The sequence below is a fragment of the Sander lucioperca genome, chromosome 13 (assembly GCF_008315115.2).
Source record: "Sander lucioperca isolate FBNREF2018 chromosome 13, SLUC_FBN_1.2, whole genome shotgun sequence".
Lineage (NCBI taxonomy): Eukaryota > Metazoa > Chordata > Actinopteri > Perciformes > Percidae > Sander > Sander lucioperca.
The window spans coordinates 17186260-17213495 of NC_050185.1; the positions used below are offsets into that span (position 1 = coordinate 17186260).

Sequence of the window (27236 nt, forward strand, 5' to 3'; positions counted from 1 at the left end):
TTGACATATATATAGGCTAGTAGACTACTCAACAGTAGCCTATATAAAGTTCAAATTAGCTGCTTACATGTTGGTCAATTAGTTATAATAATCCAGTATTATATGATAATATAACACTGACAAAGGCCATTTTGCTGCCTATAGTACTTTAGGTACAGTGTGTAGATAATGATAATGTACCTTTACCTCTCTGTTTGAATTATGACAAAACAACAAAAGAGCAGCAGAGGAGTCCATTAGATCAGACAAACCGTTACTAAGTAGTTACTATTTTACACTTTTCCTTCTCAATCCTGCATATCAACAAAAGCGGCACTGAATTTAATCTCTGTTCTGATCTGAGAGCGGTACAGTCTCTGTCTGCCCTCCACATGGAGGTCAGAGGTTAGCCTCGCACAAATAAATAGACAATAAACAACTGAAGATAAACTGGACTTTATGAGCTGTACAAAGGTTTGTTTGTGGACAAGGTGGGATGCTGTATTTTGTTACCAATATAGGGCAGGTATTGTACAGTCTCAAATGAGTTAGAGGTATCCAAAAAGGAGGCTGAAAGCATGATTTCTGTTGTAGGCATGCAGACTGGTCGAGACAACGGTTTTTCTGACCACTGAGTCTAAACCTGGACCTCTTGGCCACACAAATTAAATGGGCTGGTTCTGCTGTGAAACCACAGCTGTGAGTGTTCACATTTGTGTGCAAATAAAGTGAACTTAACGGAAAGAAATTTAAACGAGAGAGAGAGCTGTGTCAGCTTGAAAGTTTTGAGGAAAATGTAAATAAGAAGAAGGATAAACTGCTATAATTCACTCTAAAACAACTGGACAAAAGTTATTGTTAACAGTTATTGGCGGCAATAAAACAAGAACTATAATTGATTTATGGATCTGTTTTGGACTCTGGTGTGTTATTTGCCGAAGAAAACTATTGTAAATAGGCCTACATGTATTCATCTGAAAAGGTCTGAGCAAACATTGCTTATGGCTAAAATATGCAATGTGATCAGAAAAGCCTGCACACCAGAACAGTTTGTTGATATAATACACAAATATGCAGCACATTAAGCTTGTCATTGCTCCACAAAGGTTCTCAGGTGACTAATTATGTTTAAATTTGGGTGCTGTACTTTTCCTTCTCAGTTCAAGAGTCCCCCTGCAGCTGTTTCCATGCACAAGGCCAAATGCTGCCTTCAAGTGGCTTCTCATAAACTCGTGCATTCCAGTGTCATTAGTCTTATAGTCTAAATAAAAGGGAACAATTAGTCTCGCACCATCAAGGAAACAATGGACAATGGAGTTTTTAAATTTATTTGACTTTCATAATTTTTTGTTTGTATAATAATTGTTTATTTATCATTATCATTTACTTTACTTGCCCGCTTACTTATGTATGTGTGTTATGTATTTATGTATAGTGAAGAGCCAACCAGCCTTGACAGGCTCCTTGATAAAATAATAAGTCCTCAAAAGTATCCTTGGAAGAGCTGTGTCATACCCGGTCCTACCCTACAGGTCATGTCATGCATAAAAAAACAGGAAGTAAATTATACATTTGCCTTCAAAATAAAGTTTTTAAGGAAAGAACAACATTAATAGGAAACATAAGATATACTGAGAAATTACCGATAGGCTATATGTATACATATTTTTATTTAGACATCATATCAACTAAGTAGACAATCTGTAACATCTGGATAATGTTACATATAGAGAATATAATTTGAACTTTGAAGCAACATTTCTTTGAGGGTTTTTATATTTACTTTTGTAGCATTCCTTAATATTATTTTTTCAATTAATAGTTTGGTGTAAATAGTGAAAAATGCCAATTACAATTATTTATCTGAATCGAGTCGACTGATTGACTAAAAGATTAATTGACTGCTCAATATCAGGACTAATTAATACATTTGATTATATTATCAAATATATTATATTTACAATGCCATAGGCCTATAGTAAAAAGCAGCAAATCTTCACATTTGAGAAGCTAGAGCACGGGGATGGATGCTGTTTTTGCTTGTTAAATGACTTAATTGAACGATCCTAATTAGGGGATTTAGTTTGGCCAAAGAAGACCGGAAGTCTTATCGTGTAAACTGTAACTTCACCGTGGTTATTAAAGCTGCAGCCAGGCTTGAGGTGGGCAACATAAACAGCAGCAACAGGAGGACGTGCAGGAGAGAAGTGTGACACCATGACGATAAACAAAGTGTCCCACAGCTGGATGGAAGTGACAGAAGTGGAAGAGTTCCTGAGAGAACCTCCGGCCGGTTTCTCCGTGGAGGTTCTCTCATCGGGTTACCGAGTGCACAGCGAGCCGGAGAAGAGCCTGGTGCTCATCGATGACTTCGACTCCTGCACAGGGAAAATAGTTTTCCAGAAGTCGTTGGGAAGGTGAGGAAAACAAGTCTACTGCGTGGGATGATGCACGGCCTTATGAATACACGCATATAATAGGCCTATAGACTGTAAAAATAACTCGCATGAAAATGTCTGATTTGTTTTTTTTAAACAGGAATGTTAAAATGCACAATTTATGGGAGTACAGCAGCATGAGAAAGAGTCTGCTGACCAAGAAGATCTATCTACTGATGTCTGCCTGCGAAGACAACTTTTCAGTGACCGGCAAAAAGGCACCAAATGATGCTAGAGGTAACCTAAACTGTACTACCCATTTTACCATAAGACCTCAGCATGACTCAGAAAAACGTTTTTGTGTAATTACACTGAAATAATTGCACAGTAAAGAAAAAGAAAAAAGGTCCTCAAAGGCACCACTGGCATTTTTAGCTTTTGTATTGTAATTTTGAACCCAGTGTGTACTCCGCTCTAGGCTGCTAAATGGGTCATGCAGTTTGGTGGCCTGGCTGAATCATGCCCCAAACTTGGGATGTTTGAAGGGGTGGGGTAGAGAAATTACAACGGCTGCACAGTAGTTGTGCCACATGACAACATGTTTTTTGCACTCTCCTCACTGTATTCTCTCCTGTTTTACTCATGAATTATCTTCAACCCTGAATCAGTGCTGAAGCAGTTTGTGGTGTCCATAGACAGCAACAATCCTTTCATCAAGTGGCAGATGGAGAGAGGCCTGGACTGGACCATCTCCTCTGTTGCTGGGGAAAGCTACAGGGTGGATGTAAGCAGGACTTCATGGTCTTTCCGTCACTTTTATGTTGTTTAGTACATTCCAGGAGTTACCATGTTTCGTACTTTGGCATTGAAAGTGACTTTTCCTTTTAACAGATTGACTTGACTGAACTACTGGAGAGTTGGGCAGCAAAAAACATCCACATCATAACTGACAAACTCATAAAAGTCAAACCTGTGTGGAGAGACGCCTCCTTCACCCTCAAATACTACTCTGATGCTCTCTTTGATTTCCCACACTGGTTTGGGTTCAGCAAACGAAAATTTAACGTAAGTATTTCTTATTCTTCTTCTTCTTATCATAACCTTAAAAAAAAATTCTGTATTTGTCAGCGTGCACAGACACTTGTCTAACTTGTCTTCTCTGCTCATATCTCTTACCATTAAAGTTGAGACTGACATGAGCCAGCAGTGGATGAAGAGCAAGAAAAGAAAATTAGTTTATCCACTCAGTTTTTGATGGAGTCTGGGTCTGCATTCTCAAGAAAGTTTCTTGATCAACAGACAAATGGTTGTAACCTGCCAGGTGAATGGCCTGCCTACTTCTTGGAACTGCAGGATCTACCTTATAATGGGTTTTTGGTCTACATACTTCTTCTGTTCAGTGAGTGGAAACCACAGACAAGCACTGACAAGGACATTCTGAATGCCGTGAAGATTATTCAGGCAAATTTTGTCTAGAATTTTTTAAGGTGTTTTAATTGTGCTAGTAAACAGGCTTTTGGCCTCACTTGATTGTTTCATGAGGGGTTGAAGGGGTCAAATCTGTGCTACTACAGAATAAAAGGTTTGTAGACTTTTGTACTAAAGAATCAGCATTTGTTTATGAGAGGTTTTTTATTTTTTACCAAACAATAAATTCTCTTTTACAAAAACATGAGTACAGAGTTTTAATTAAGTTCTCATCAGTTAAAAGATAAATGTAGAGTGTTGTTGCCATTATGTGACACACACTTCACTAAGGGATGAGGAGAAGAGCAGATGAAGCGCTGGTGATTGTTTGCACGTATTCCTTATAGTCGCTGCCATAGCAGCGCATCAGCAGGTAGTTGAAGATGCCCACAATGCACATAAGGACCAGGAAGAAGAGGATGCGTTTTCCAAACAGGTAGCCTGGGGTGCTACGGAGAATTGTGAAAAAAATGTATATATCTGTTAGACCATGCCTCTAAACACACACATGCAACATAGATCACTTGTGTTTATTTACCTTTGAGAGGTTTGTCCCATGTATCCAACAAAGTACTTCTGCCTGACTACAAGATAGATGATCCCAGCAAAGGCAGCAGGAGCTTCAAACAGATGACAGGAAAAAATAAATCATGTATATAACCTCCATGTGGTTTCATAAAGTTTAAAAAACAGTACAAAAATATGGTTTTCACAAAATACAGGGAGGAGGAAGGGTTTTGACTATCAGATTTATTTATTTATTTATTTGTTTACATTATTTATTTTTATGGTCAATATATACATAGGAAACATTTCTTTACCTTTTGGTGCGTAAATATACTTATGTAGGAAATTGTAAAGAACATGTTAAATATGATATAAATACTTTGTGATGTAAACATTTAGCTTTTCGTGATGATTATTATATAGTAGTGGAAAAGGGGGTAGGATCAAATAAGCTTTTGCTTCTTCCTATTCCTTTTCAGATATGTTAAATTAATATTTTGTTTGTATTTGTGTTTTTAGTTTTTATTATTATTATTATTATTATTATTATAAAATGTTCGAAATAAAGCATTCATTCATTCATTCATAATGCACTCTATGGCCAAAAGTACATAGATACCCCTGTCAACTTTTGGTCTGGGGCGGTGTTTTATGGTTTGGGCAAAGCTCCTTTTTTCCATTTAAGGGAAGTCTTCATGATACAGCACACAATGATCCTTCTATAATGTGACCCACACAGAATGTAGTCACTTTTTTATGTATTTATCTTATCAGTGAAGCCCATAAAACTGTTGGCAGAGGGTGAGGATGCACATGACGACTGACTGCATTGTTCGTGTAGAAAATTCCCACTCCCGGCACTCTAGAAACTGTGAGAGGCTCCCTGTTAATTGTTTTCGTAGTTGTTTTATATGCTATTTTAATGTGTTGAGACATGGTTACAAGTGAAGCTCTCAGGCAATGGCGAGGAAGCTCTGCTTTGCAAGTAAAAAGGCTCTTGTTAAAGATGGTAACAAAAACTGGAATAAACTAGTGTTTACATATGTTGCATACAGTATGTGGGCTGCTGATCAGTTGCAGGTTAAAGGTTAACAATCCTGAAAAAATATGACTAAAGTGGTGATAGTCTGGTTTAATGTACATGTTTTAGTTTACATGTGAACTTTTTTTGTATGAAACTACATGAGTTAAATATGTGTTAGTTGTTCTGAGCATTCTGAGTATTCTGGGTTAATTATTTTTTGAGCTCAGAAGAGTCTAAATATGTTAAAGTTGCAAATGAAATACAATATAGTAAGTTTGAACATGAATTTATTATATCAATAGAATCTGCCGAGAGCAACCAGTCTGATAAGAACAAAAGGCTTGTACCATCATTGCTCCTGTACCTCAACCCCATACGGACTCTAACTGATAATGTGAGCTGGGCCTAATCGGCCGACATCCATGCCTAAAATCTCTAATGCTCATGTGGCTGAATGGCAGCAAATCCCTGCAGCCACGGTTCCAAAATCTTGTGGAAAGCCTTCTCTGAAGACTGGAGGCAAATTAATGCCCATGGTTTTGGAATGAGATGTTTGTGTGTTGGAGTGTCCACATACTTTTGGCCATATAGTTTAAGTGTTCTCAAATAAAGGTAAAGAAGTACTCTATACATGAGTGATATTCTCTTTTAGAGTAACTGATTAATGATTACCTTGACTGAGACACAGACCGGCACACCACATCACTGCCAGGAAAGTAGGATAAGAATCCATGCAGTTACGACTGGAAAACATGTAAAACAAAAGGTGTAATTAGCACATGTCAAGGAAGTCACCTGCAACAAGAAACTATGAAGCAATTTGCAAACTGTTACACAGACAGTGTGGAGACTGATACTAAGGCCCTGTTGCTATGGCTGTTACTAGGAAATGTTTTGAAACTGCAGAGCAGAAGTAGCATGAGCAAGAAAACCCAGTGTGGCTGCCTGATTGTTGGTGGAACAGAGTTGAAATGGGAAGCCAGGAAAAATTTAACCCACTCTCCGAGTCTGCACGTACTGGCTGTTGCAATACTTTGCAATAATCAGTGCAGTGTGTTGCACCCAGAGCCATGTCCCTTAAACCTTTTCCAATCTCACACTTCAGGAGAGTTATCAAAAGAAACATCATACATCAGAATAGAGGGGTCACGAACTAATTTGTTACACAAAATAACTTCTATATTTTTTTCTGACTTTTCTAACATTTTCTTGTACTGGATACTATTACCTCTTTCTACCTCTAAAACCCTTTAACAATATTAAAAAGACAGGTTATTTAGTCACCAAATGCTTGCATCACATTTTAGAGGCTAACGTTTAAAAGTCCTCGTATTACCTACTAGACAGGATGTGGCGATGTTTCCTTTTAAAAACAGGAAGTGCATTGTTACTAATGGACTAATAAAGCCAATGGACTAACGACGAGATGTCAGTTACAGATATAAGATTTGAATTTCAAGCTTTGGCCTAGTTGTAAAAACAGATAAAAGCAGCAAATCCTGACATTTGAGAAACTGGAACAAGATAATGTTTGTCATTTTTGGTAAATCAATTAACCAATTTGTTGTAAACTTATGAATTAATTGAGTCATTGTTTGTTTGATTGTTGAAATGAGGAATCTACTGTAAGTAGCCAGGTAAATGTACTCTTGAGTTGGCAAACTTTTATGTGCCAAGTGCAAAAGTCATTATTCTGAGAAACAAGTTTGCTTTTATGTTGCACATGATCCCTGGATTGACATTTGAAACAGAGCATAACACCAGTACCAAATGTCCATCCACAGAGTGCAAATACATAAGCAGTTTTCACTCCTTTAACTTTAACACAGGATGATGAGTCACCTAAATGAGAGGCTGGAGGAAAAAATGTCTTTTCTGTCTTGTCTGGCTAGTAGTTCAGTCCGTAGGGAGTTGGGTTGGAAATAGGAGAGTAGCTGGTTCAAGTGCCCATATGGACTAAAGTTCGGAGTGTGGTTTTCTAGCCGGAGAGATGCCAGTTCACCTCTGGGGCACTGCCAAGTGCTCTTGAGCAAGACACTGTACCCCCAAACTGCTCAGGTTGCTGGTCCAGCACTGGCAGCTGACTCACTCTGACATCTCTCCATTTGTGCAGAATAGGTCCTGGGTGTGTGTGTGTGTGTGTATTTCAGGTCTGTGTGTAGTGATTTCTAACAGAGCGTAAATTGTACTTTCCCCACTGGGGTTAACAAAAGTATAAATTAAAAATGTAATTATAATTATATAAATTATTAAATTATAAATGATTGACGCCTTCCCAGAAAGCATTCAAATGAACTCTATACCAGCTCCCCAATCTGGGAGTGTTCAGGCAAATGAGGACTGCCTCTCAATGGAGGTAATATTCAGGGGAATGTTAAACCAAATGCAAAGTTTACGAGTGTTATAGTAGGAAACACAAATCCCATTGTTTCACTGGCATATGTTTATGCCTCTTTTCAGCCTCTTTTTTCTTATGTTAAACAGCTATTTCGTATTTATTTGTTTCTGTATTTATTGTTTATTTTATATTAATGTTTAATATATTTATGTATGCACCAACCACCAAGGCAACTTGCTTGTAAGTGTTACTTACTTGGCAATAAATTATTTTCTGATTCTGATGTTTCATTAGATTAACATAAGAACTGAGTATGAAAGGGCACTTACTTGGCACAAGAAACTCGTTCAAAGGCAGATGTGCGGACATTTTGACTGATGCACTCCTTCTCTACCTTCAGGGCAAAGAATGCTTAAACACAGAGAGCATTAATGTCATCACAACATCATTCTACTGCAAACATATTTAACTACTGATTTAGAATTTTAAACTATGATTGATGCTTCTTGCTTTTTCTCACCATTCTGAAGTACGCTGATGAGGGTGACGATGACCAGGAGGTAGATGTTTTCCACCACTATGTCCATGATGACCTGAGAGCTGTATGGAGAGGCTGAGCTTCTCTTTCACATCCAGAAGTGCGTCTTTACTGTCAGCTTGTAGAACATAAGCCTGATCTCTCCCTCTATGACATCATGTACTCCCCCATCCCACCTCCATTCTACATACACATTCATTTGTGGCTTCCTCTTTATGTAAATGATGCTCTGGCTTAATATAGAGAGTTGCAAACAAGCCTGCTACTTCCTCTGTGTTTGTGTGAGAGATTGCACGCACATATACAGATTTGCATCACCGTTACTGACTGGATGTGACAGAACTTTTTAAATGAAGAAAAAACTGAGGTGGTTGTTTTTGGACCAAAAGAGGAACGATTAAAAGTCAGCGTTCAGCTTCAAACGATAATGTTAAAAACAACAGACAAGGCCAGAAATCTTGGTGTAGTCATGGACTTAGACCTGAATTTTAACAGCCACATTAAGACAATTACAAAGTCAGCCTATTATCACCTTAAGAATATATCAAGGGGTAAAGGACTTATGTCTCAGCAGGATTTGGAAAAACTTGTCCATGCTTTAATCTTCAGTAGACTTGACTACTGTAACAGTGTCTTTACAGGTCTCCCTGGTTTATAAATCACTAAACGGTTTAGGGCCAAAATATATATTCTGATCTGCTGCTACACTATGAACCACCCAGACCTCTCAGGTCGTCTGGGACAGGTCTGCTTGCTGTCCCCAGAGTCAGAACTAAACAGGGGGAAGCAGCGTTCCGTTTTCTATGCTCCACATATCTGGAACAAACTCCCAGAAAACTGCAGGTCCGCTGCAACTCTCACTTCTTTTAAATCAAGGCTGAAGACCTTTCTTTTTGATGTTGCCTTTCTTTAAATAATTGTACTGCACTGTAAATTTTATTCTCATATTTTATCTGTTTTTAATTTTTTAATCATTTTTAACTGCTCTTTAATGTTTTATATAAAGCACTTTGAATTATCCTGTTGCTGAAATGTGCTATACAAATAAAGTTGCCTTGCCTTGCCTTACTGTATATTTTGAGGTTCTTTGAGACTCTTTTGTGGCTTTTATGAAGTATTTCTGGCAAATGAGCAAGACCAATGCAACTGCTATTATTATTATATGACAGAAGGTGTCCCAGACAAGTTGAAATATGACAGGCCTATTTCACAGCACAGATTTTGACGTACTTATGGAAAAGATAGTGTTACCATTGAATGGCTCATTAGTGTGCTCTTCCTTTTATAAATGTCAAAATGTCTAATGCAGTGGTGGAAGAAGTACCGAGAGCAGTAATACCACACTATAAAAATATTCCATTACAGGTAAAAGTCCCATTCGTAATAGTACTTGAGTAGAAGGTATGAGCAGCATAATGTACATACGTATGTATAGTGTGGAGTAATCATCATATTTTATAAGTTTATCATATATATTTTTTAATGTAAATTCCTGATCTTCAAAATATCAAGTAGGAGATGAGGCAATATTTGCCTCTGAAATGTGTGGAGAAGTATTAATCTACCCTACAATGCAATACTCACAAGTGCCTCAACAGTACAGGAACAGTACAAGTACAGCACTTGAGTAAATGTCACCCTCCGCCACCTGTCTGCTGTGAAAAAGGTTGTAGTGTATACAGTAAAATATATCTATCTACAAGCTCACTCAATGACTTGGCCTACCAACAGTCAAACAGCACCTGCAAGTGCTTTTGACAAGTAATGCAGCTGCTTTTCCCCTCGTGATTGTATAGTTTTCCTGTAATTTCTTCACAATTTAATTCAATAGATGTTGTAGGATATAAAGCTGTACAAAATTATCTTTTTCTTTTTGATGTAATGAATCCCAATAAAGCCACTACCGCCTCCCCCAACTATCACTAATGTTCAGTTATAATCAGTTATTATTACTACATTATAGATATAGATAGATATTATAAATTGATTAATTAAATCAGGCAGTGATAAATGGCATAATAAAGGGAAAAGCAAAAAGGGTGTGAATGCAGAGAAATGTTAATGTTGACAAATAAATGAATAAATCCAATTGTATTATTAATTCATCATTTACAAACACATAGGAAAATCTAAATAATTGGACTATTTAGGCTAATTATCTTTTTTAAACATTGAATTTGACTAAGATGCAATATGCAGGCTATTACATTAATGTATGATAGGTCTTTAATTCGAATGATCAAACTGAAAGCTAAGTAAACGTGATAGCCGTAATGTAAACAGTACAAGAGACTTGTATGTATCTGTAGATATGTATATACTCTTTCAAGTAACCTCTATGACATGTCCCATATGGTCTAGCGGTTAGGATTCCTGGTTTTCACCCAGGCGGCCCGGGTTCGACTCCCGGTATGGGAACGTCTGTTTTGAGTCATTTAAATACATCCTGATGTGAGGCGTGGCAAACACAAGTTGAATTAAAAGACACCCGTTTATATTTTTCACCTGGCAGTGACAAACAAATACCAAACACCTGAATATAAGTTAGATTAGGTGCAATTTTACTCTTGTCATAGTCAAAAAAGTATATTATTCTAAAGATCATGTTCATCATCATCATGTTTACCTGCCAACAATGAAAAGGAAGATTTCAATTACCTATTTTTCTTTAAGGTTGTAATGTAGCTACATATTTACCGCCACATTACCTGATTTATTGGATTTCGTTTTAATTTCTGTACTGACTTGAATTTTCCATTGTACCATAAAAATGTATTGTATGTATTTTGATTTCAAAAGTCTGTCACTCAATTCCCTAAAAATGCCAACTTTATTTTGTATATTATCCTTCTCATCATGTTATTACTGATATCAACATATTATGGAAGTGGTCAAGATTGATAGAGGTCTTAATAATCAATGCATGTTTGATGTCTGAACCTACCATAGACATCAGAATCAAATCACTAACAGTTTTGCTCTTAGCTACAGTACAGCCTAATGCTGGTGGGTATTTTTAATTTGGAAGCATTGTTAAAAGTTTGTAATATGTGCAAAATTGTGACTCACAAATAACTAGGTATCTGAATGACTTCAAACAAGTACCTTTAAAAAATCTGAAAATATAAACATTTTATTGTGGAAGCTGAAACAAAACATTGCACGTTTTCCTAAATTTCATAATAATACAACAAAAAATATAACAAAAATAAAACAAACACACTAGAGTCATCTAAAGCATTTATTAAATGACGCTTAAAAATTGTTGAATGAGAACTTTCAAATTTGTCAAAATACCAAAACCGAGCAAACAAACAGATTTGGTTGTAAATTTGATTGCTTCATACAACCCAGTTAGATACAATATTTACACTACAAAGTGCCAAACTTGCAGAAATCATTGTCAAATGTCATCCATAACATGTAGATAAACTCTAATAAACCATGGAAATGAATAGCAACATAAGTACACAGATTACTTAAAACTGACATTTCTGAGTGATAGATGAGGTTTAGAGTCAGGTTTGTCAAGGTTATCTGTGCTTGGAGCTTGCAGACACCCCCCCACCCCCAGCTCAAATAAAAAGTTCAAGTGCATTGAGTGCCTCGGCCTCCATCTCAGTTGGTCTTTCAGCCACAGCCTGCGAGAGAAACTCGTCCAGGAAGTTTTCAGTGTTGGGTGCGTTCATCTGCGACACAGCAGCAACAGCATTGACCCCACAGTCCAACTGGTCAACTCCATCTTGCCCGTTAGCAAGCATCTCAAGAAAGCCGCTGCTGTCTGGTGAAAGGTGGCTGGCTGTCGTTGCTGTCGTTGCTGGCGAGAGAAGGTCCGAGAGGAAGTCGTCGCAAATGGAGCCGTCGTAGGTGCTGGAGGTGACGGTGTTAGGGGAGCCCTGCTGACCCAACATTTCATTCAGCTTGGCGAGCTTCTTCTTCTTGGCCTTCAGTTTCTTTATCAGCTTGTACCTGAGGGCTTCGGTGTCGCTGAGACCGAGAGGAAGCTTCGAGGACTGGCTGCTAGGTTTCTTTGAGGAGGATATTTCAGGGAGCTTTCCTCCAGGCATAGGAAGTGATGTACCAGACACCACTGTAGTGTCCTTTAGGGATTTCTGGTGATTACAAGTTATGGGTAGAAACGGCTTTGATTTACCATTGAGAAGTGCAGGAGATGGGGCTGGACTTGGGGTGTTTGAGCTCTTTGCAGCAAATCCACCGTACATTTCTGCAGCTTTAAGTGGGAGACCTTCACTCTCCTCTGTCCTGAGCTGTGGTTTAGGGAAGAATCTATCAGAAGCCTGCTGTCTTCTCACAGGGTTGGGCGTAGAGTGAGCGGGAGGAGTGGACTTTACTTGTGTGACCGAGGTGTTGGGGGTGAGCTTGGCAATCGTCTTGTGAACATGGTTCAGTGGGTGTTTGCTGAGCAGGAAGGACCAGCGGGCATTCTGAGGCGGCATTGTGGGACTCTTCTGACTAGTGGACAGGGATGAGGTATCCGTAGAAGACACGGGGGACACTTGCTGTGTAGTTTCAACAGGTGGCGTGTCATCCTGAGCAGCAGTAGTAGTAGTCTCAAGTTTGCTACTGATCACTTCGGACGGCTCAGAAGACTTAGGTGAAATATTCGGAGCTGCTTTTGGCACGGCTGCCTTTTTAACCATTTGTCTGCCAACTGTTTTGCCTCTGCCGACTCGTCTCCCTCTCCCTCGTCCTCTCTTGCCACCAGGCACAAACGTAGGATCACTAGACGAGCCATTCGCAGAATCAGATGAAGTGTAGGTGGTGGGGAGCTCAACATCAGGGCTGGGAGACATTTCACTACCTATTGCAGCAGAGGAGCTATCTGGTGTTGAGTCAAGTGTTTCATTCCTGCTGGGAACACTAAAATCATCCGTTTGTTCGTTGTCATTTAAAGGCTGCATTTCTTTCTCTTCTTTTATTTCCACCAGTGTGAGTGTTATGATGTCATTATGGGAAAGACCCTCGAAGGCATCGAGCAGCGTTGTGGAACCTATTGATGTATCAACACCGGCTGTGACTGTTGTGTCTAGGATGTTGCTGCTGTCTTCGGATAGTGAGAGTGCACAGACGATGTCAGCAGTGTCGTTGTAAGACGTGAGTAGAGACTGATCGGGAGTGCAAGCCAACAGTTCTTCTGCTGTTAAGTCTTTGTCACCTTGACTGGGGTTCATCTCATTTTGAGATGGGGGAGATTCAGGGAATGTGCTGGAGGGAGAACAGGCACAAGGCTCTTTATCCTCCTCCACCTCCCAGAAGATGACGTGCATCTCCTGAGCAGGGACCGGGAGCTTTTGGTAGCTCTTACAGTTTGGATGTTTCAAGTCGTCATATTCCAGCCATGATCCTGTAAGGAACAGGTACGACAATACACTGTTAAATCTATTAAACAGTAGGAAAATGCCCACTGAGAGTAGTAATCCCGTTTACAGGAGCAAAAACAGCAGTAGCACATAGAAAAGAACACAGAAATTGCAAAACATAATGCAGAATAATATGAAAATATTGGTAAAGAAAAACGTAGCTGACAAGCCACATAAAGCATATTCTATAAATGACAATGAAACAGACTCTAAATGGCTGGAGTCTTCTGCAGTTTAACATTGCATGAATTCACCACTAGAATGTGCTGTTGGCAAACTACTATGTAGAGGAATAAAAATATCAACCTTCATGTGACTTAACTATGAGCTAAAGTGTTTTTAGTTTCACACCAAGTGCAGAGTAGCTTACAGCTCAATACAGAGAAGCAGACAAAAAACTGTTCTGATTCAGCTCAGTTTTCCATGTAAAAATACTGTAATAAATGGCATGCTCTTATTGTTGGGATTGAAATCCATGTGTGCTTATGTTTAATGACAATGTATAAATTGTGTGTTAATTATCATAATCCTTTTATTGTTTGACTTTAAATGTACTGTGTTCACTGACACAAGTGACTTGAATGAAGAATGCAGAGACAGGATGACAGGTGGACATGGGTAGACATCTGGTGTATGTTCATCTGTTCACCTTTGACCTCTGCCTACAGTAAGATAGCTGAGATGGACGCCAGAGTGGCGGGATAGACATATTGTTCATAACCATGTTAGGAGAAGGTTATTTAAAATATGTAACCAAAATACTGGACGTAAGCAGAAAAAGAACGATAAATACAGTAGAAAGTCACCATGGATTTTGAGATGGTTTTGAATGCTGAACTGCATGCATCTCCCAGTACCGTGTTCAAAAAAAAAGCCGCATCTACTCTGAAGACATCTGAATCTGTCATCTTTCAAGTCTCCTCATTCCACAACCAGATATCACTCAAGATGGTAAAGTAATTAATAGGGGTGTAAAGATTCACCGATACGAATCGGTATCCAGTTGTATTACCACAGCTACGGCTACATCGATACATGGACCCCTGCATCAGTCTAAAGGGACCAAGATTTGACCAATGGCCCGGTTCTAACATCACAAATCGGTTGACTGAAGCTTTGCTGTCAATTCAACGAAGCTGCTGCGGTGCACGCAATGCTGTTGAAAGAGCATTGCGAGGAATACATCGTGGATATTGTAAATTGAACTAGCTGCGGTCTGTGAGTCATCCTTCCATGTGTGTGTGTTCATAAACATGTGAGTAGACTGGTATAAATGTATATAGATATGCATTTGGGTGTGTTAAGTTTATAGGTTCTAAGATGTTCAGTTATATTAGCATAAAAGTTCGCTAGCCGCATGCTAACGCTCACAACAGTATTATTGTGCTCACATACCCACGTAATACTGTATATGATTATTATTAATTGGAGTACTCACAGTGGCTGTGTAACGTGGACCTATATTTGAGTTTCTGTCTCTCAGATTACAGCAGCAAGGAGGCGGTTTCATTTAACATCCAGCGGATGTGATTTGGTTATGAGTGGCTCGCTAATTAAATATAAGTTACAACGTATACTATTAGCATGTCCTAGCTTTGCTATTCCCTGGTCCCTTCTACAAAATATATATTTATTTGAAGGTAGGCTTGCTTTATAGAATTGGCTTATTTTCATTTATAATGGGAAATGAATGTGTATAAATTAAACAAATATTAACTGTCTATCAGCGTATCGCACCGAATCGTTTCAACATTGAATCGAACCGAATATTAAAATATTAAAATGTATCGTCCCTGAACCGTATCGTAGCCCATGTATCTAGATACGTATTGGATCGTCCTATAAGGGAGAGATGTACACCCCTAGTAATTAATTAAACATATTTTTTTCTTTTTCTTAAAAGATTATTTTCGGCCTTTATTTTGACAGCTGAAGACATGAAAGGGGAGAGAGAGGCGGAACGACATGCAGCAAAGGGCCGCAGGTCGGAGTCGAACCCGGTCCCACTGCGTCGAGGAGTAAACCTCTATATGTGGGCACCCGCTCTACCAACTGAGTTACCTGGGCGCCCAATTAAACATATTTTAAAATGTATATCTAATCATGCAAACCAGGCTGCCATTGCAAGCTAATTAATGTACCTACATTTCAACAGTAAAGATACCGATTACACGTTATATCAGTGAAAACAAGTAATAAAACTATAACAGAATACCTACCATCAGAATTACAAATCCAGGTGACAAAGTGTTTAAGTTGATGGTTGTACTGTATGACAGTGGTGATGGAGTAGCGTTTCCCCTTGAAGGTGAAGGCGTAGATTCTGACATCGTTGTCAGGAAGCCCTTCTACAAAGTGCAGCTCAAACACCGGAGGCACACTAAACAAAACAAAGCAAAAGTAAAAAACTAAATGGATTGAAAAGTGAAGGACTTTCTCTAAATAATATCTTGTCACTCCTGCTAATGTACAGACCTGTTATTATCAGACTATATGTTCTACTATAAGATGGTTATGCTTAATATTCAATTGTGGACATTGCAAAACTACAGCTTTATCTTTTCATTTCAGAAAATTGTTGAATGTTGAGTAATAATTAATAGGTAAAGGTAATTCACACCAGGAATAAGTTACAACCACTTTAAGACAGAGACAGTGAGTGCTTTGGCTGTAGGTGGACAGTCAAAAATAATTAGTTAATTTTTTGTGCAGCTGTGGCGGCACATAGCTTTTCTCCATTTACCATAGACATTTTTTGTAATCTTGCACAGGACTTGGTAATAAATGTTTGTATTTTTATAATCATACATTTGACTTTGTTATTATCTGAAGACTATGGGAAAGCAACTTCGCCCCATATATAATCATTCAATAGCTAATAGTTTGTTAAAGCTATAGTGCGTAGTTTCTGTCTCCCCCATGAGGATTTCTAAGTAATGACAACAACACTGTTGACGCGTCCACATGATACAAGCCTTCCGTGATCGCGCACAGCCCCCACCCCTCGTCCACGCAGTTGCTAGTATGTAAGGAGGACATGGAGGATTAAAAAAACACGGACTCTTCAGAAGAGGTCACCGGACGACACAATCTTCTGAACATAGCCATACTGAGAAATACAGAGAGAGTTGTGTGGAGCTGGTAGTCTTAATTAGCTTCGTAGCAACTCATTTGGCTATGGCTTGAATGTAACGGACGTTCATAATTATCAAAAAGTTACGTACTAAAGCTTTAAAAGGACATCCTTTGTTAGTAGTAATTCATTTACCCTGTGCTTCAACAACTACAATATAACCATTCCCTAACAGTGGATGTAATTACTTTGAAAATGGTGGTCTGATTTGAAGCAATAAATCATAAAGCTTCTGCTAATATCCAACAACTTTAAAACTAAAGGTGATTATTACCTCTCCAGCATCATAGTCCTCCTCTGATTCTTCTGGCCGCACACGTTGCACGGGGCCAAGTGGACTGCATCCAGAGGGCGCCAATCAGGCAAAACATTTGTGAAGGTGGGGAGAGTATTCAGAACCCTGAAAAGAACAGTGTAACATACATTTAGGATTTATACAGTTTCACAAGAGGAGCATGTATTAGAAAATAATTATATTTTCCTAACAATGTGGTGTTTACATGTCAACAATGAATATTAGTTGTAGTATCTGGGATACCAACATATAATGACGCCCAGTTAACCTTGTATTATCTATTGATTTGGTTATGGTACCATCTGGGAAACAAAGTTTGTTGAACTAATTATTGACAGAAAAATTAGTTATAAAATGACTGAGAGTTGCAGCCCTACACACTTGATTCTCCCAAAATCGTTTAGCTCTCACCACCACAACTGAGGGGGTAAGTTGGCACAGCCATTATACGATCACAATTGACTTTTGGTAGCATAATTTCATATCATATTACCAAAACATGACCATGCACTGTTCTGTACAGGTGTGAAATGGCTTTGCTGGACACGTTTTCTTTTCTCCATCAAACCGCTAATCACCAAAACTGAATGAACAGAGTTTTAGGCCTGTATTGTGGAGACTATTCACAATCACTTGTTGATAAATGAGTCAAAGTGCAAAGAGATTTGAGAAAAAAAGCCACTTATTACAAGGAATGTATACCAACTTGTCTTCAGTGATTCATTAATCTATATATTCCCTTCCCCAAACAAACCTGAGGCAGAGGTGTATTAGTTCCCAGCATGTTTACTTTCTCTGAGCATTCAATCTCTAAAGCAAGTTTCAAAAAGACAAACACTCTAGTTAATCAAGTAAAATATGTAGTATTTTATCACCCACCTTTCTTTCGTGGTAGTTTTGCATTCACTGCACTTGAACTCCCAGTAAAAGGTCGACTGGAAGAGAGGCTCCACCCAAGAGTCCATCTGTAGCAGAAGCGGCAAGGCAAATACCGGAGTTTCCCTCTGACCTGAAAGTACAAACATGCAGCAGTTAGAGCATCATCACAGGTGCGAGTGCTGACAGGAGCTGCGGTTACACTCTCCACTTCCAGGCAGTTTTAAAGAATTCAATCTGTGGGTGAGATATGGGCCAAATTTTGGAGATCACGTGTCCGCACGCCTGAACATTAATAGTGTTTCTCTTCTGCCTGTATCCAAACTATCTGCATTGTGTTAACCCCTCACTATCCTTGCCCATCCCTTTGTATTTTCAGTATCCAAAGAGTGACAGCCACAAAGCAAGTTTTCCCACTTTCATATACAGCCAGGAAAATCCAAGGTTTGCATGTCCAAACCTGCCACTTTTTGTTATCAGGTGATAATGGCTGTTTTGAAATTTCAAGATTAACTCTTGCCTTGGATTCTAAACAGGGATTCCTGCCAAATACCTAAAGCACAATACACCAAGGTGGAAAAAAACAAAAACAATATAATAATTAAGCACTTTGAAAATCTAACATGGGTCTTTCACATTGTGCAAAAGCTGTGACGTGACAGACTACTCCTTTATATACTTATTTTTTGTCGCTGTAATCTATTTGGCCAAAAAGTGGCATTAGGCAACATTAAATCTAATATTCATGAACAGAAGGGTTGAGGGACCCAGGGAGCACTTTGTTGGTGAGTTTGAAAAACGTTTGCTCAGAAATCTCTTCATGTTCACAGTACTGTAGCTTAGTACAATTTGCATATTGTTCCTTCCTGAATGAACACTGGTTTCCTATCAGTCCTGGTGGCTCCAGAAATACAGTTCAAAGAAATATTTGATTTCTTTATATTTATTAACTTCTACAAATCTCTCTACAGCTGTGTGGGAGAGTCTGTTCTTGCTTCTCGCACCTCAAATGAAAAGTATAAATTCATGAAATTGAATCCAAAAATTGGCCTCAGCAGACCAATGTCTAATTTTAATATTAACCTAGGAGTGGGCAATATGGATGAAAAAAGATCATATCACAATTTTTTTCAGGCAGGATCACGATCGACAATCTTATTATATCTATCATTCTCTTAAAGCTATAGTGAGTAGTTTCTGTCGCCCCCATGAGGAATTCTAAGTAATGACAACAACACTGTCGTTGAATCAACATGAGGCAAGCCTTTCGTGATTGTGCCCCACTCCCACCACTCCTCCACACAGTTGCTACTTAGCCAAGGGGACACGGAGGATTAAAAAAAAAAAGAGGTAATTATCTTCACTCGAGCTTCTGTGCGCGAAAGTCGCTGGACGACACTAACAGCCATACTGAGGAATATAGAGAGAGCTTTGTGGAGTTGATAGTCTCATTTGGCAATGGCTTCAATGTAACGGACGTTGAATAATATACAATAGTTACGCACTATAGCTTTAAGACTATTTCTCTGAACAGTACAAACAAATTTCCCTATTTAAAAAAATATAGCCCTACAAGGTAATGGAACCAGTGTCTGAAATTAACTTTTTGACTCACCGGCCAAGTTGGTAGGTAGATGAAAAAATCCACAGGCCAAGCCTATTTCTTAACTGCTAATTAACTTGTTAGTCCTAACTTTGAACCAGCAAGTTGCGTTTTAAGCTCCTCTTTTTTCTGCTTGTGGAGAGCTACGTGACACATGTAACTATATTGATGAGGACGGGCGAGTTAAACCGGCCATCCGAGAGTATACCAGGCAGACACAAAGCTGACAACCTGCAGGTGGAGGCGCTGGAGACCGGCTCCGACATACACGCCACGGGCCTCTGTGGACTTGTGTCAGTCCTGCAAGCGGTTTCAGGAAAGTGGCTGCATGTGCATGTGCATCTGCACGACAATGCACAGAACATCAACATCGGTACAAGCCTACAGCTGTCCGCGGACACGGAGTGCAGAAAGTGTGTCAGAGCCTGTGTAAACGCTGTCTATCAGTAAACAGAAGACGTGGTGGCTGGCATCTGGTGTGTGCGCCGGTGTTCGTTAAGTTTCTTTAAATACTTCCAAATATTTATCATTACTTTTCGAAACCCACATGGTAAGATCCACTGTACAGCACTCATTTACTGTTACTCCCGTTATTTTCTTCTTCCAAAGCAAAGCCAGGAGTTGAGTTCAGCGCTGCTGCGATTAGTCAACTTATTCGACGTAATCGACCATTAAAATAAGTCGACGGCAATTTTTTTTAGTCGACGTCGTCGTTTTACTATTGACTGCCTATTTATTTTTGGTCTCCCGACTCAAACGGCTCGCTGTAATTCACCTCCACACTAGTCTGTGTGCTGTGCGCGCCCTGCTGGTTAATCGGCTCTCCTTTTTCTTCCCCCTCCACCCCGCCTGAAAAATGGCGGAGGCTGGTAAAAGAGTGGTCTGTAACTTCGCCGTACGAGTTGAGCAGAGGCTGCATAGTTTGACCAGCGGGCAGTGGCGCGGCCGCGGCACACCAGGCCGCCGGATGGTGCTGCTAAGAACTTGCAATGTATAACTATTATCAGACCGGCCCTTGTGGCCTCGAAACACTACCGGCCCACCGGGAAAAGTCCCGACTCCGCCTCTGAACGTAAGTATATGATTATTAATGAAACGGCGAGCAAGTCTGTACTGTTTATTAACTCTTGACAAGTACAATGAATATCTTTGGATGTTAAACAGGCTACTTAGACTTTTGCAGTAATGTTTTAAACCCTGCCATGCACGCAAGTGTAAACGCGAGCAGCTACACACCGGCTGCGTGGTGTTTCTGTTGTGTGGCTGCTGCGTGGATTTTTGTCTTTACACACCAGAAAGGTGTCTGATGCGGCGCTGCTGCTGCTAGCCTTGTCTGTACACATGTATGTTTCTTGATTTACTACACTCAAGCAGTAGTATACTTCATGTTAAACATAAATATATATGATTTGATTACAGCAAAGACAACGTCGGCAGTATTGACGGCAAAATAGGCTACATAATATTTTGTTCTGTATTGACAGGTGCAATATTTGAAAATCGATAATTATTATTATTTTTTTTAAATTACATTTATATCTGCATTTATGTCATTTTTTTATTTGGTAACATTTAAGTTATTTATATTGTTTATGGCACAAGTGACATTTTATGTTTTGGCCCTTCAGTTGAGTTCAAAATAAAACGGACGAAATAACAAACGATTTTTTTTCCACTTCATTTTTAAATTAGGCGTTAAGATTAGTCGACTAATCGAAAAATGAGTCGAAAGATTAATCATTAGAAAATTAGTCGTTAGTGGCAGCACTAGTTGAGTTCTCACAAAAACTTCATTAAGACTGGCATGTTAACTGCATGCCAAATTTATCAGAGCACACAAGGCCAAATTGCCTCCTAAGTTACCATCTGACCGGCTAAAAACAAACGATGTAGCATTTAAAAGGCTATTTTTTTTTTTTTTTTATGATTTTGGTGAGCACCAGTGCAGTGATCACTCAGCGCACCATGGTTACATTACATAACTTCCAGCAAACTTCACAGAGAACAATGAGGGCAAAACAGCATCACAGATCTGTTTTAACTGAATATTCTCTGGTCTAGCTCAGCTAAAAACACTGAATCGGTCAGCGTGTCGTTTTCCTCCAAGCCTGTTTGTATGTGCTCTCTCACGCGGATCTGTCTTCTTCTTTTTTTTTTTTTTTTTTTTTTTTTTTTTTTAAAAAGAGTCGGGAAGCAGACATCAACGCCTAACTTTATTTTTAATGTTATCAAATATGAGAGAACGGTTCTCTCGTCCTAAAATGGTCATAAATTGATACTAGAGTAGCATACTTCCTTGTTTAATGCTGTACCTGCAATGAATGAAATGCAGAGGAGAAAACTTTAACTGAGAACACCTGTCTCCAGAAAATCATCTGTTGAATAATTGATGGTTATTTATTTGTGTCTCAGAACGTAATCACTGTAAAACAATCAGGGAAAAAAGCTCTCAGCTCATCTTTCACAGCTCGTTTCGCTCTCTCTCTCTCTTCGCTTGCTGTAGGCAGAGAGCCTACTGTTCAATGACGAATTTAAGCACAAAACCAGGGTTGCGCCGTGGTTTTGTTTCGTTCTCCGCCGTGCATCATACCACGCCGGGAGCGCTTCAGAAGCAGAGTGTTTTGCCTGCTCGACTTGCAGGTTTTGGGGCATGCCCCTGGACCCCTCTAGTGGGATCGCATTGTCACCTTTTTCCCCCCTGATGTGTTTGCATCCCTGAAAACACTAGTTCTGGTGGTGTCCAGCTGACTGAAGTATGCGACAACATTAGCCGTTTCCTGAATATGACGAAAACCCCCCTACCCACTTCCAGCACGTGAGGTAGTTGGTTTGCATCGCTCCCGGGTTGTGAGCCAGGTCGCATTTGAATTGTCATGACAGGGGATCAAGCCTTGTTGACTGGTTTGGTTTGAATTGTTAAAAGAGAAGAGTTAAACAAGGGTCAGATAAACCTGGTCCGGCCCTGGTCATTATCGCATGAAGGAAGTATAAGTTGAAAAAAAAAAAAAAAAAAAAGAACGATAAAGTAGCACTCAATAAGTGAAGTTTGCCTTTCTCGTCGCATCCAATAGAAACCCATGTTAAATAGTGCACACGGCGAATGACGCATATCTATTCAGAATGCATGTCTTAACACATTTCTGAGCGGTTGTATCATCTCCTGATACCTACTCACAGATTTGTTCAGACCACTTTTTGGCTGGCACTGGCCTGAACCCGTACCTAATGTTAAAGGTCTTGAATTGCTTCTCGGTGGTGTGGGTCAGTGGAGACAGACAGCAACTAAGAATGTCCAAAAACATCACTTTCCTATACTTAATTTATTTCAGCCTGGCTGGTGCAGATGGCGTGTCTTCAGTGTCTGCGCTTACCCAGTTTGCAATGCAGCTTGGGCTGCAGTAGTTTGAAGACTGACATCCTGAGACTCTGTAGGTCCAGATTGGCCTTTTGCAGCACTTCATTTGGCACCCTCACAATGCCATCTAAACAGAAACAACACACACAAATGCATTGCATTATATTATTAAAACAAAAATGTTTCATCAGTAAATGAACTTAAAATGCTTTTTAGTCAATAGGATTTGCCATTTTGTTTTACTGATGTAAGAATTATTACAGTCAGACGGCACTAAGATATTTGTGCTCATCCGAAATATTTTCACTTCATGCAAACACATCAGGGTCAGTTCACCAAAATCACAAATGAAAAAAATCCATAACATGTTCTCATTTAACCCTTGTGGTATCTAGAAAGGCAGACTGTTTCACTTGTGCCCAGATATTGATGTATCAACCTGTCAAACCTCTGCTAACATCCCAGTACAATGGAGGAAAGTCATATTGCTGTAATATTTCAATGCTCAATGTTTTGTTTCAGTACAAGTACATCCATTATATTGAGGCAGAAGAAGAAATCTCAGTGATTATCTTAAAACCTCAAACGACAACAATCCGCATGACTAGATACCACAAGAGGTGCAGAAAAAGAGGAAAATATAGGTGACTTAGCAGTTTAAGTGGCATTTTAAGATTAGTGTATTTTTACAAACAAGAACAATAGAAGCATAGAGGATATTAAATATTACTAACGTTCTGCTGATTGTAGATGCACTACTACAAATTAAAAAAAATACCACACAGACTGTTGCAATATTACACTCACAGACATAGTGTAGATTATCTGTTTAACTTACCTCTGCCAGTCTGTTGATGGATTTGGATGGCAGTACAAATGTCTTCATATCCTGTCATCAGCTGCCAGACGGATGACCGCTGAGGCTCATCTTTATGTTTACACTTTCCCAAACTCTTACAGTTTACCAAAGCAACAAGCAGCGAGTCCAGCCAACACAAGTTGTCGCTGTTCCTCCAGAAAAGCCGATTCGGAACAGATACAAGCTTCTCCGACTCTGTTATCGTGGTAGTGGACAAACCCTCAGTTGCTGACTTAAAGCCTCCTATGTCCTTACATGTGGTGATGTCCGCAGACAGTGATTTCTGTTCCGTCCTTGCTGCTTGTTCGTTGTGCTGTGGCGATGAAATATTAATTTCAGTCGAATAGATGTCCCCATTTGTGAAAAAGGACTGACTGGAGTCCAGACGGCAGCGTCTGTTCAGCACCTCAGAAGAACTCACCACCTGCTTGAAGTCATCCTCTGCCTCTGATGTACCAAGAGCACCATGGTGAGGAGAAAGCTCAGGCTCATCCCCATCAGAGGTTAACAAGGCTTCTGATGAGCACTGCAGTTGTCCAGCTGGTGTCATGCATGTAGGAGATACAAAAGTATCTTTACAAGCAGCATTCTCTGGTTCCTGGTCCAAAGCATAACCCTTGTGTAGTGACTCCCATCCTGTTGTCTCTGTAACTGGAGAATCCCTGTATCCATTTACTTTTCCACCGTCTGTCTTGGGTGCTGCATGTTGGCCACTACTGACAACGTTTACAGCACCATGTTCTACTTGGCTGATAAGTGTGTCTGTAATACTTTGAGGCCCAAGACTGTCAAGTTCACTTGATCGCAAGCGTTTGTGTTCGGGTCTAATCAGCTCTTCCTTTTCCAGTGCAAAGGGATGTTTTCTTTTTTCCCCAACAGTGGGCTCCACAGGAGCCAAGCTCGCCAAAACATCCTCCAAGGACTGGCTGACAAGAGGGAAGAGGCACTATGGGAATGGATACAGAAAAGTTAGCATGGCACATAGCAAAAAAGACATGAAACACTGTTCATCTGTGTGTATGTGCCGCAGGGTTGTGCGGCAGTAGGAGTGTCAACTAAATGGTCCATTTGCATTTTTGTGTCGCCCTGTCATGTTTCTCCAAAAGTTGTATCTGTCTCATCTTCTTTTGCCGCAGGCTGCTGCTGTTTTTTTTTTTCCGGCACCCCCCCACTGTGGCCCCCATTGCTGCAGCCTTAACGCACTAGCCCAGTCAAAAGAATGCGTTTTTCGCCAGCCAGCCTGAGGGCCGCTGCAGGCTATGTAAACCGGGCCTTACCTGTGGGTTTGTGCAGAGCGTGATTGACTCCTGGAGGTTGATGCGGAAAGAGCGCAGAACATAGGTCAAGCCCTTCGAAGTACACCAGGGACAATACTCCAGTGAAGCAGCTCTTTGCTGAACCTTTAAAAAAACATTAAGATGATGTGGTATTAATAAAGACCACTGACCTCCACACAAAAGGCTGAGTTAAGTTATCAAACAGGTGAAAAACATGCAAAGCTGGGCAAAACAAATTTTCGCCATTCATGCAAACTTAAATTCTAACCTATATACATTTTCATCAGATGAATGGATTTTTTACTGCCACTTTTTAGCATCTCCATCTCTCCACCGCTGTCAGCAGCATTCATTATTAGATTCTTCCAAACACATTTAAATACTCATCTGTACACATGCATTCGAGTAACCAAAGACTTTAGGAAGGTTTTACTTGATTTACCTTGCAGAAGTGGAACATACAAGAGTAAGAACTGCTGAAAGTAATTGTTAGGTTTTAGTGTTTGCCTTTTTCCTCTCTAAACTTTAGCCTCAGGTTTCTGCTCATCAATATCAGTGTAAGTGACAGTTTAGTCAGGATGAATGTGGAGCAATTTTTTTCTATCAGTAGGTGTCAAGTACATATAAAAAGTAACTTTTCTATGTAGTACACAGTTTCTCACATAATGTACATAATATAACAATCTTTGATTCCACACATCATTATATGCTTCAAGACAACCAAAAACTTTCGCCTTTTACTACCAAAGATTTCCATTTGTGTTTTGTTTCTTTTGTTTGGATTGGTACTGCCCAGTCACAGTATTTTTCAAATATAATTCAGCTTTGCGCAAGTGACAACAGTTAGAGGAAAACATGAGCTCTACTGACTTTTCCCAAATACCCCACCAGTGGTGAGGCCAAAGCCCCCAAACCAGTGTCTTCACCAGTCATTGGTAAACCACTGCTGCTCTTCTGGTCCACAGCTGTCCGGTGCCATTCAAAACATATTACCATGTCACTGCAACCTGGCTCACCTCCAAAGGAGCTGAAGAGAACAATACAGCACCACATAGGGCAATGTTACTCAATGCTTACAAGTTATAGAGGTAAATGCAAATGCACTCTACTTTAGAGTAAGAACATAAGATTATACATACCGTGAGACTATAGAAATCTGTAAACCAAGCTTTTCTTTATTGTTTATACAGTGATAACTCACTTTAATAGCTCTAGTTATATTGGAGGCAATGCTAAAAAATAGGTATACATGCAGTTTAGTGTCCCAAATTCCCCATGCAATGTCCTTTGGGTTATGGTTAGGGCAACCTGTCTCAAATAAGACCCTCATCATTTGGGACACTCAGTTTTTGGAAAATAATTTGGGACACTAAACTGCACGTATACCACTACAACGTTATATTATGGTACAAGATTGTATTCATACTGTCTACCCCTACTCTACGTTTGTTCAAAAACGTTTTGGTCCAAATGTAGTTGTAATGGAGTTTAGGATTAACGTTACGTATGTTACATCAACAGTTTATGCTAATATCAACGATATTAGAGGAAATAATCCAGGACCAAAGCTGTTTTCCTATCCCTCTCCTATAGAAAGATGTTTGTAGGCACCACCTATGATAGAGCACAGGAGTCTATGGGTGTAACTGTTGAAAAGCACACTCGTAATATACGTACGTTTTAAGGGCAAAATGTTAAGATGCATCTGCAATGGCAAATAAAGTTACATTATTCACTCAATTTTAAGTCCATTGACAACCCTAACGTTACATGCAATAACTAGCTAACGTTAAACTATCAGCCTCTGCACCTGGCGGCTAGCATGCTAACATATTAGCCTAAGCCGGGCATTCATTTCAGTCGTTGGTCTCATTTTCAGCTTTCGTGAATAAAAACGTATACGTACCGACACCAAATTTAAATTATATTTTATATTACGATGCTGATCCGCGAAATTCATCCACACAGAGTTGTATTTGTTAATCCCTGCATGCAGAGTGAGTCCATGTGCATCCCTTTGCCAGTTCGTGTTAGAAACGTTCTGTTCAGATCGCTACCGCTTGTGTAGCGGTCTTTGTCTTCCCCCTCTGACGGACAATGGTTCCGCTGGCCCCCACTTGGTACTTCAAGGAAACTGCAATGGACTGCGCTCAAGTTATTGTTCATGTTGGTAGGCTACTGTAGGTTTGTGAAGCACTGCCCATGAGACGGGGATTAATCGGTGTA

General features: G+C 39.6%; 2 protein-coding genes and 1 non-coding gene across 6 annotated transcripts; 2 read left to right on the top strand and 1 right to left on the bottom strand.

Moving 5' to 3' along the window:
- Positions 1-2092: 2092 nt before the first annotated feature.
- Positions 2093-4032, top strand: LOC116036922 (mesenteric estrogen-dependent adipogenesis protein). Of its 2 annotated transcripts, none has more exons than XM_031280586.2 (5): positions 2093-2396; positions 2518-2654; positions 3053-3141; positions 3249-3422; positions 3542-4032. In XM_031280586.2, the coding sequence occupies exons 1-5, from the start codon at positions 2197-2199 to the stop codon at positions 3554-3556; spliced, it is 615 nt and encodes a 204-aa protein (XP_031136446.1). In that variant the 5' UTR covers positions 2093-2196; the 3' UTR covers positions 3557-4032. The 2 variants fall into 2 exon arrangements, with proteins under 2 accessions (XP_031136446.1, XP_031136445.1); XM_031280585.2 differs by having other exon boundaries at positions 2096-2396; positions 3026-3141.
- Positions 3971-27115, bottom strand: LOC116036914 (arachidonate 5-lipoxygenase-activating protein). 3 transcript variants are annotated; one of them, XR_004101748.2, is made up of 11 exons: positions 26917-27115; positions 25881-26037; positions 25011-25133; positions 23713-24679; positions 22891-23001; positions 17977-18049; positions 8214-8306; positions 8023-8104; positions 6028-6098; positions 4363-4444; positions 4174-4273 (listed from the first exon to the last, which is right to left on the bottom strand). XR_004101748.2 is itself a non-coding variant. In XM_031280572.2 (9 exons), exons 2-9 carry the CDS (start codon positions 26004-26006, stop codon positions 11807-11809), a joined length of 3534 nt encoding a protein of 1177 aa, XP_031136432.1. In that variant the 5' UTR covers positions 26007-26037; positions 26917-27115; the 3' UTR covers positions 11458-11806. The 3 variants fall into 3 exon arrangements, 2 of the variants coding, with proteins under 2 accessions (XP_031136435.1, XP_031136432.1); XM_031280572.2 differs by lacking the exons at positions 4174-4273; positions 4363-4444; positions 6028-6098; positions 8023-8104; positions 8214-8306 and adding exons at positions 11458-13596; positions 15832-15992; positions 17020-17145 and having other exon boundaries at positions 17920-18049; XM_031280575.2 differs by lacking the exons at positions 25011-25133; positions 25881-26037; positions 26917-27115 and having other exon boundaries at positions 3971-4273; positions 23713-23964.
- trnae-uuc lies at positions 10578-10649 on the top strand. Its single transcript has one exon. It is a non-coding gene; the product is annotated as a tRNA-Glu (tRNA).
- Positions 27116-27236: the final 121 nt, after the last annotated feature.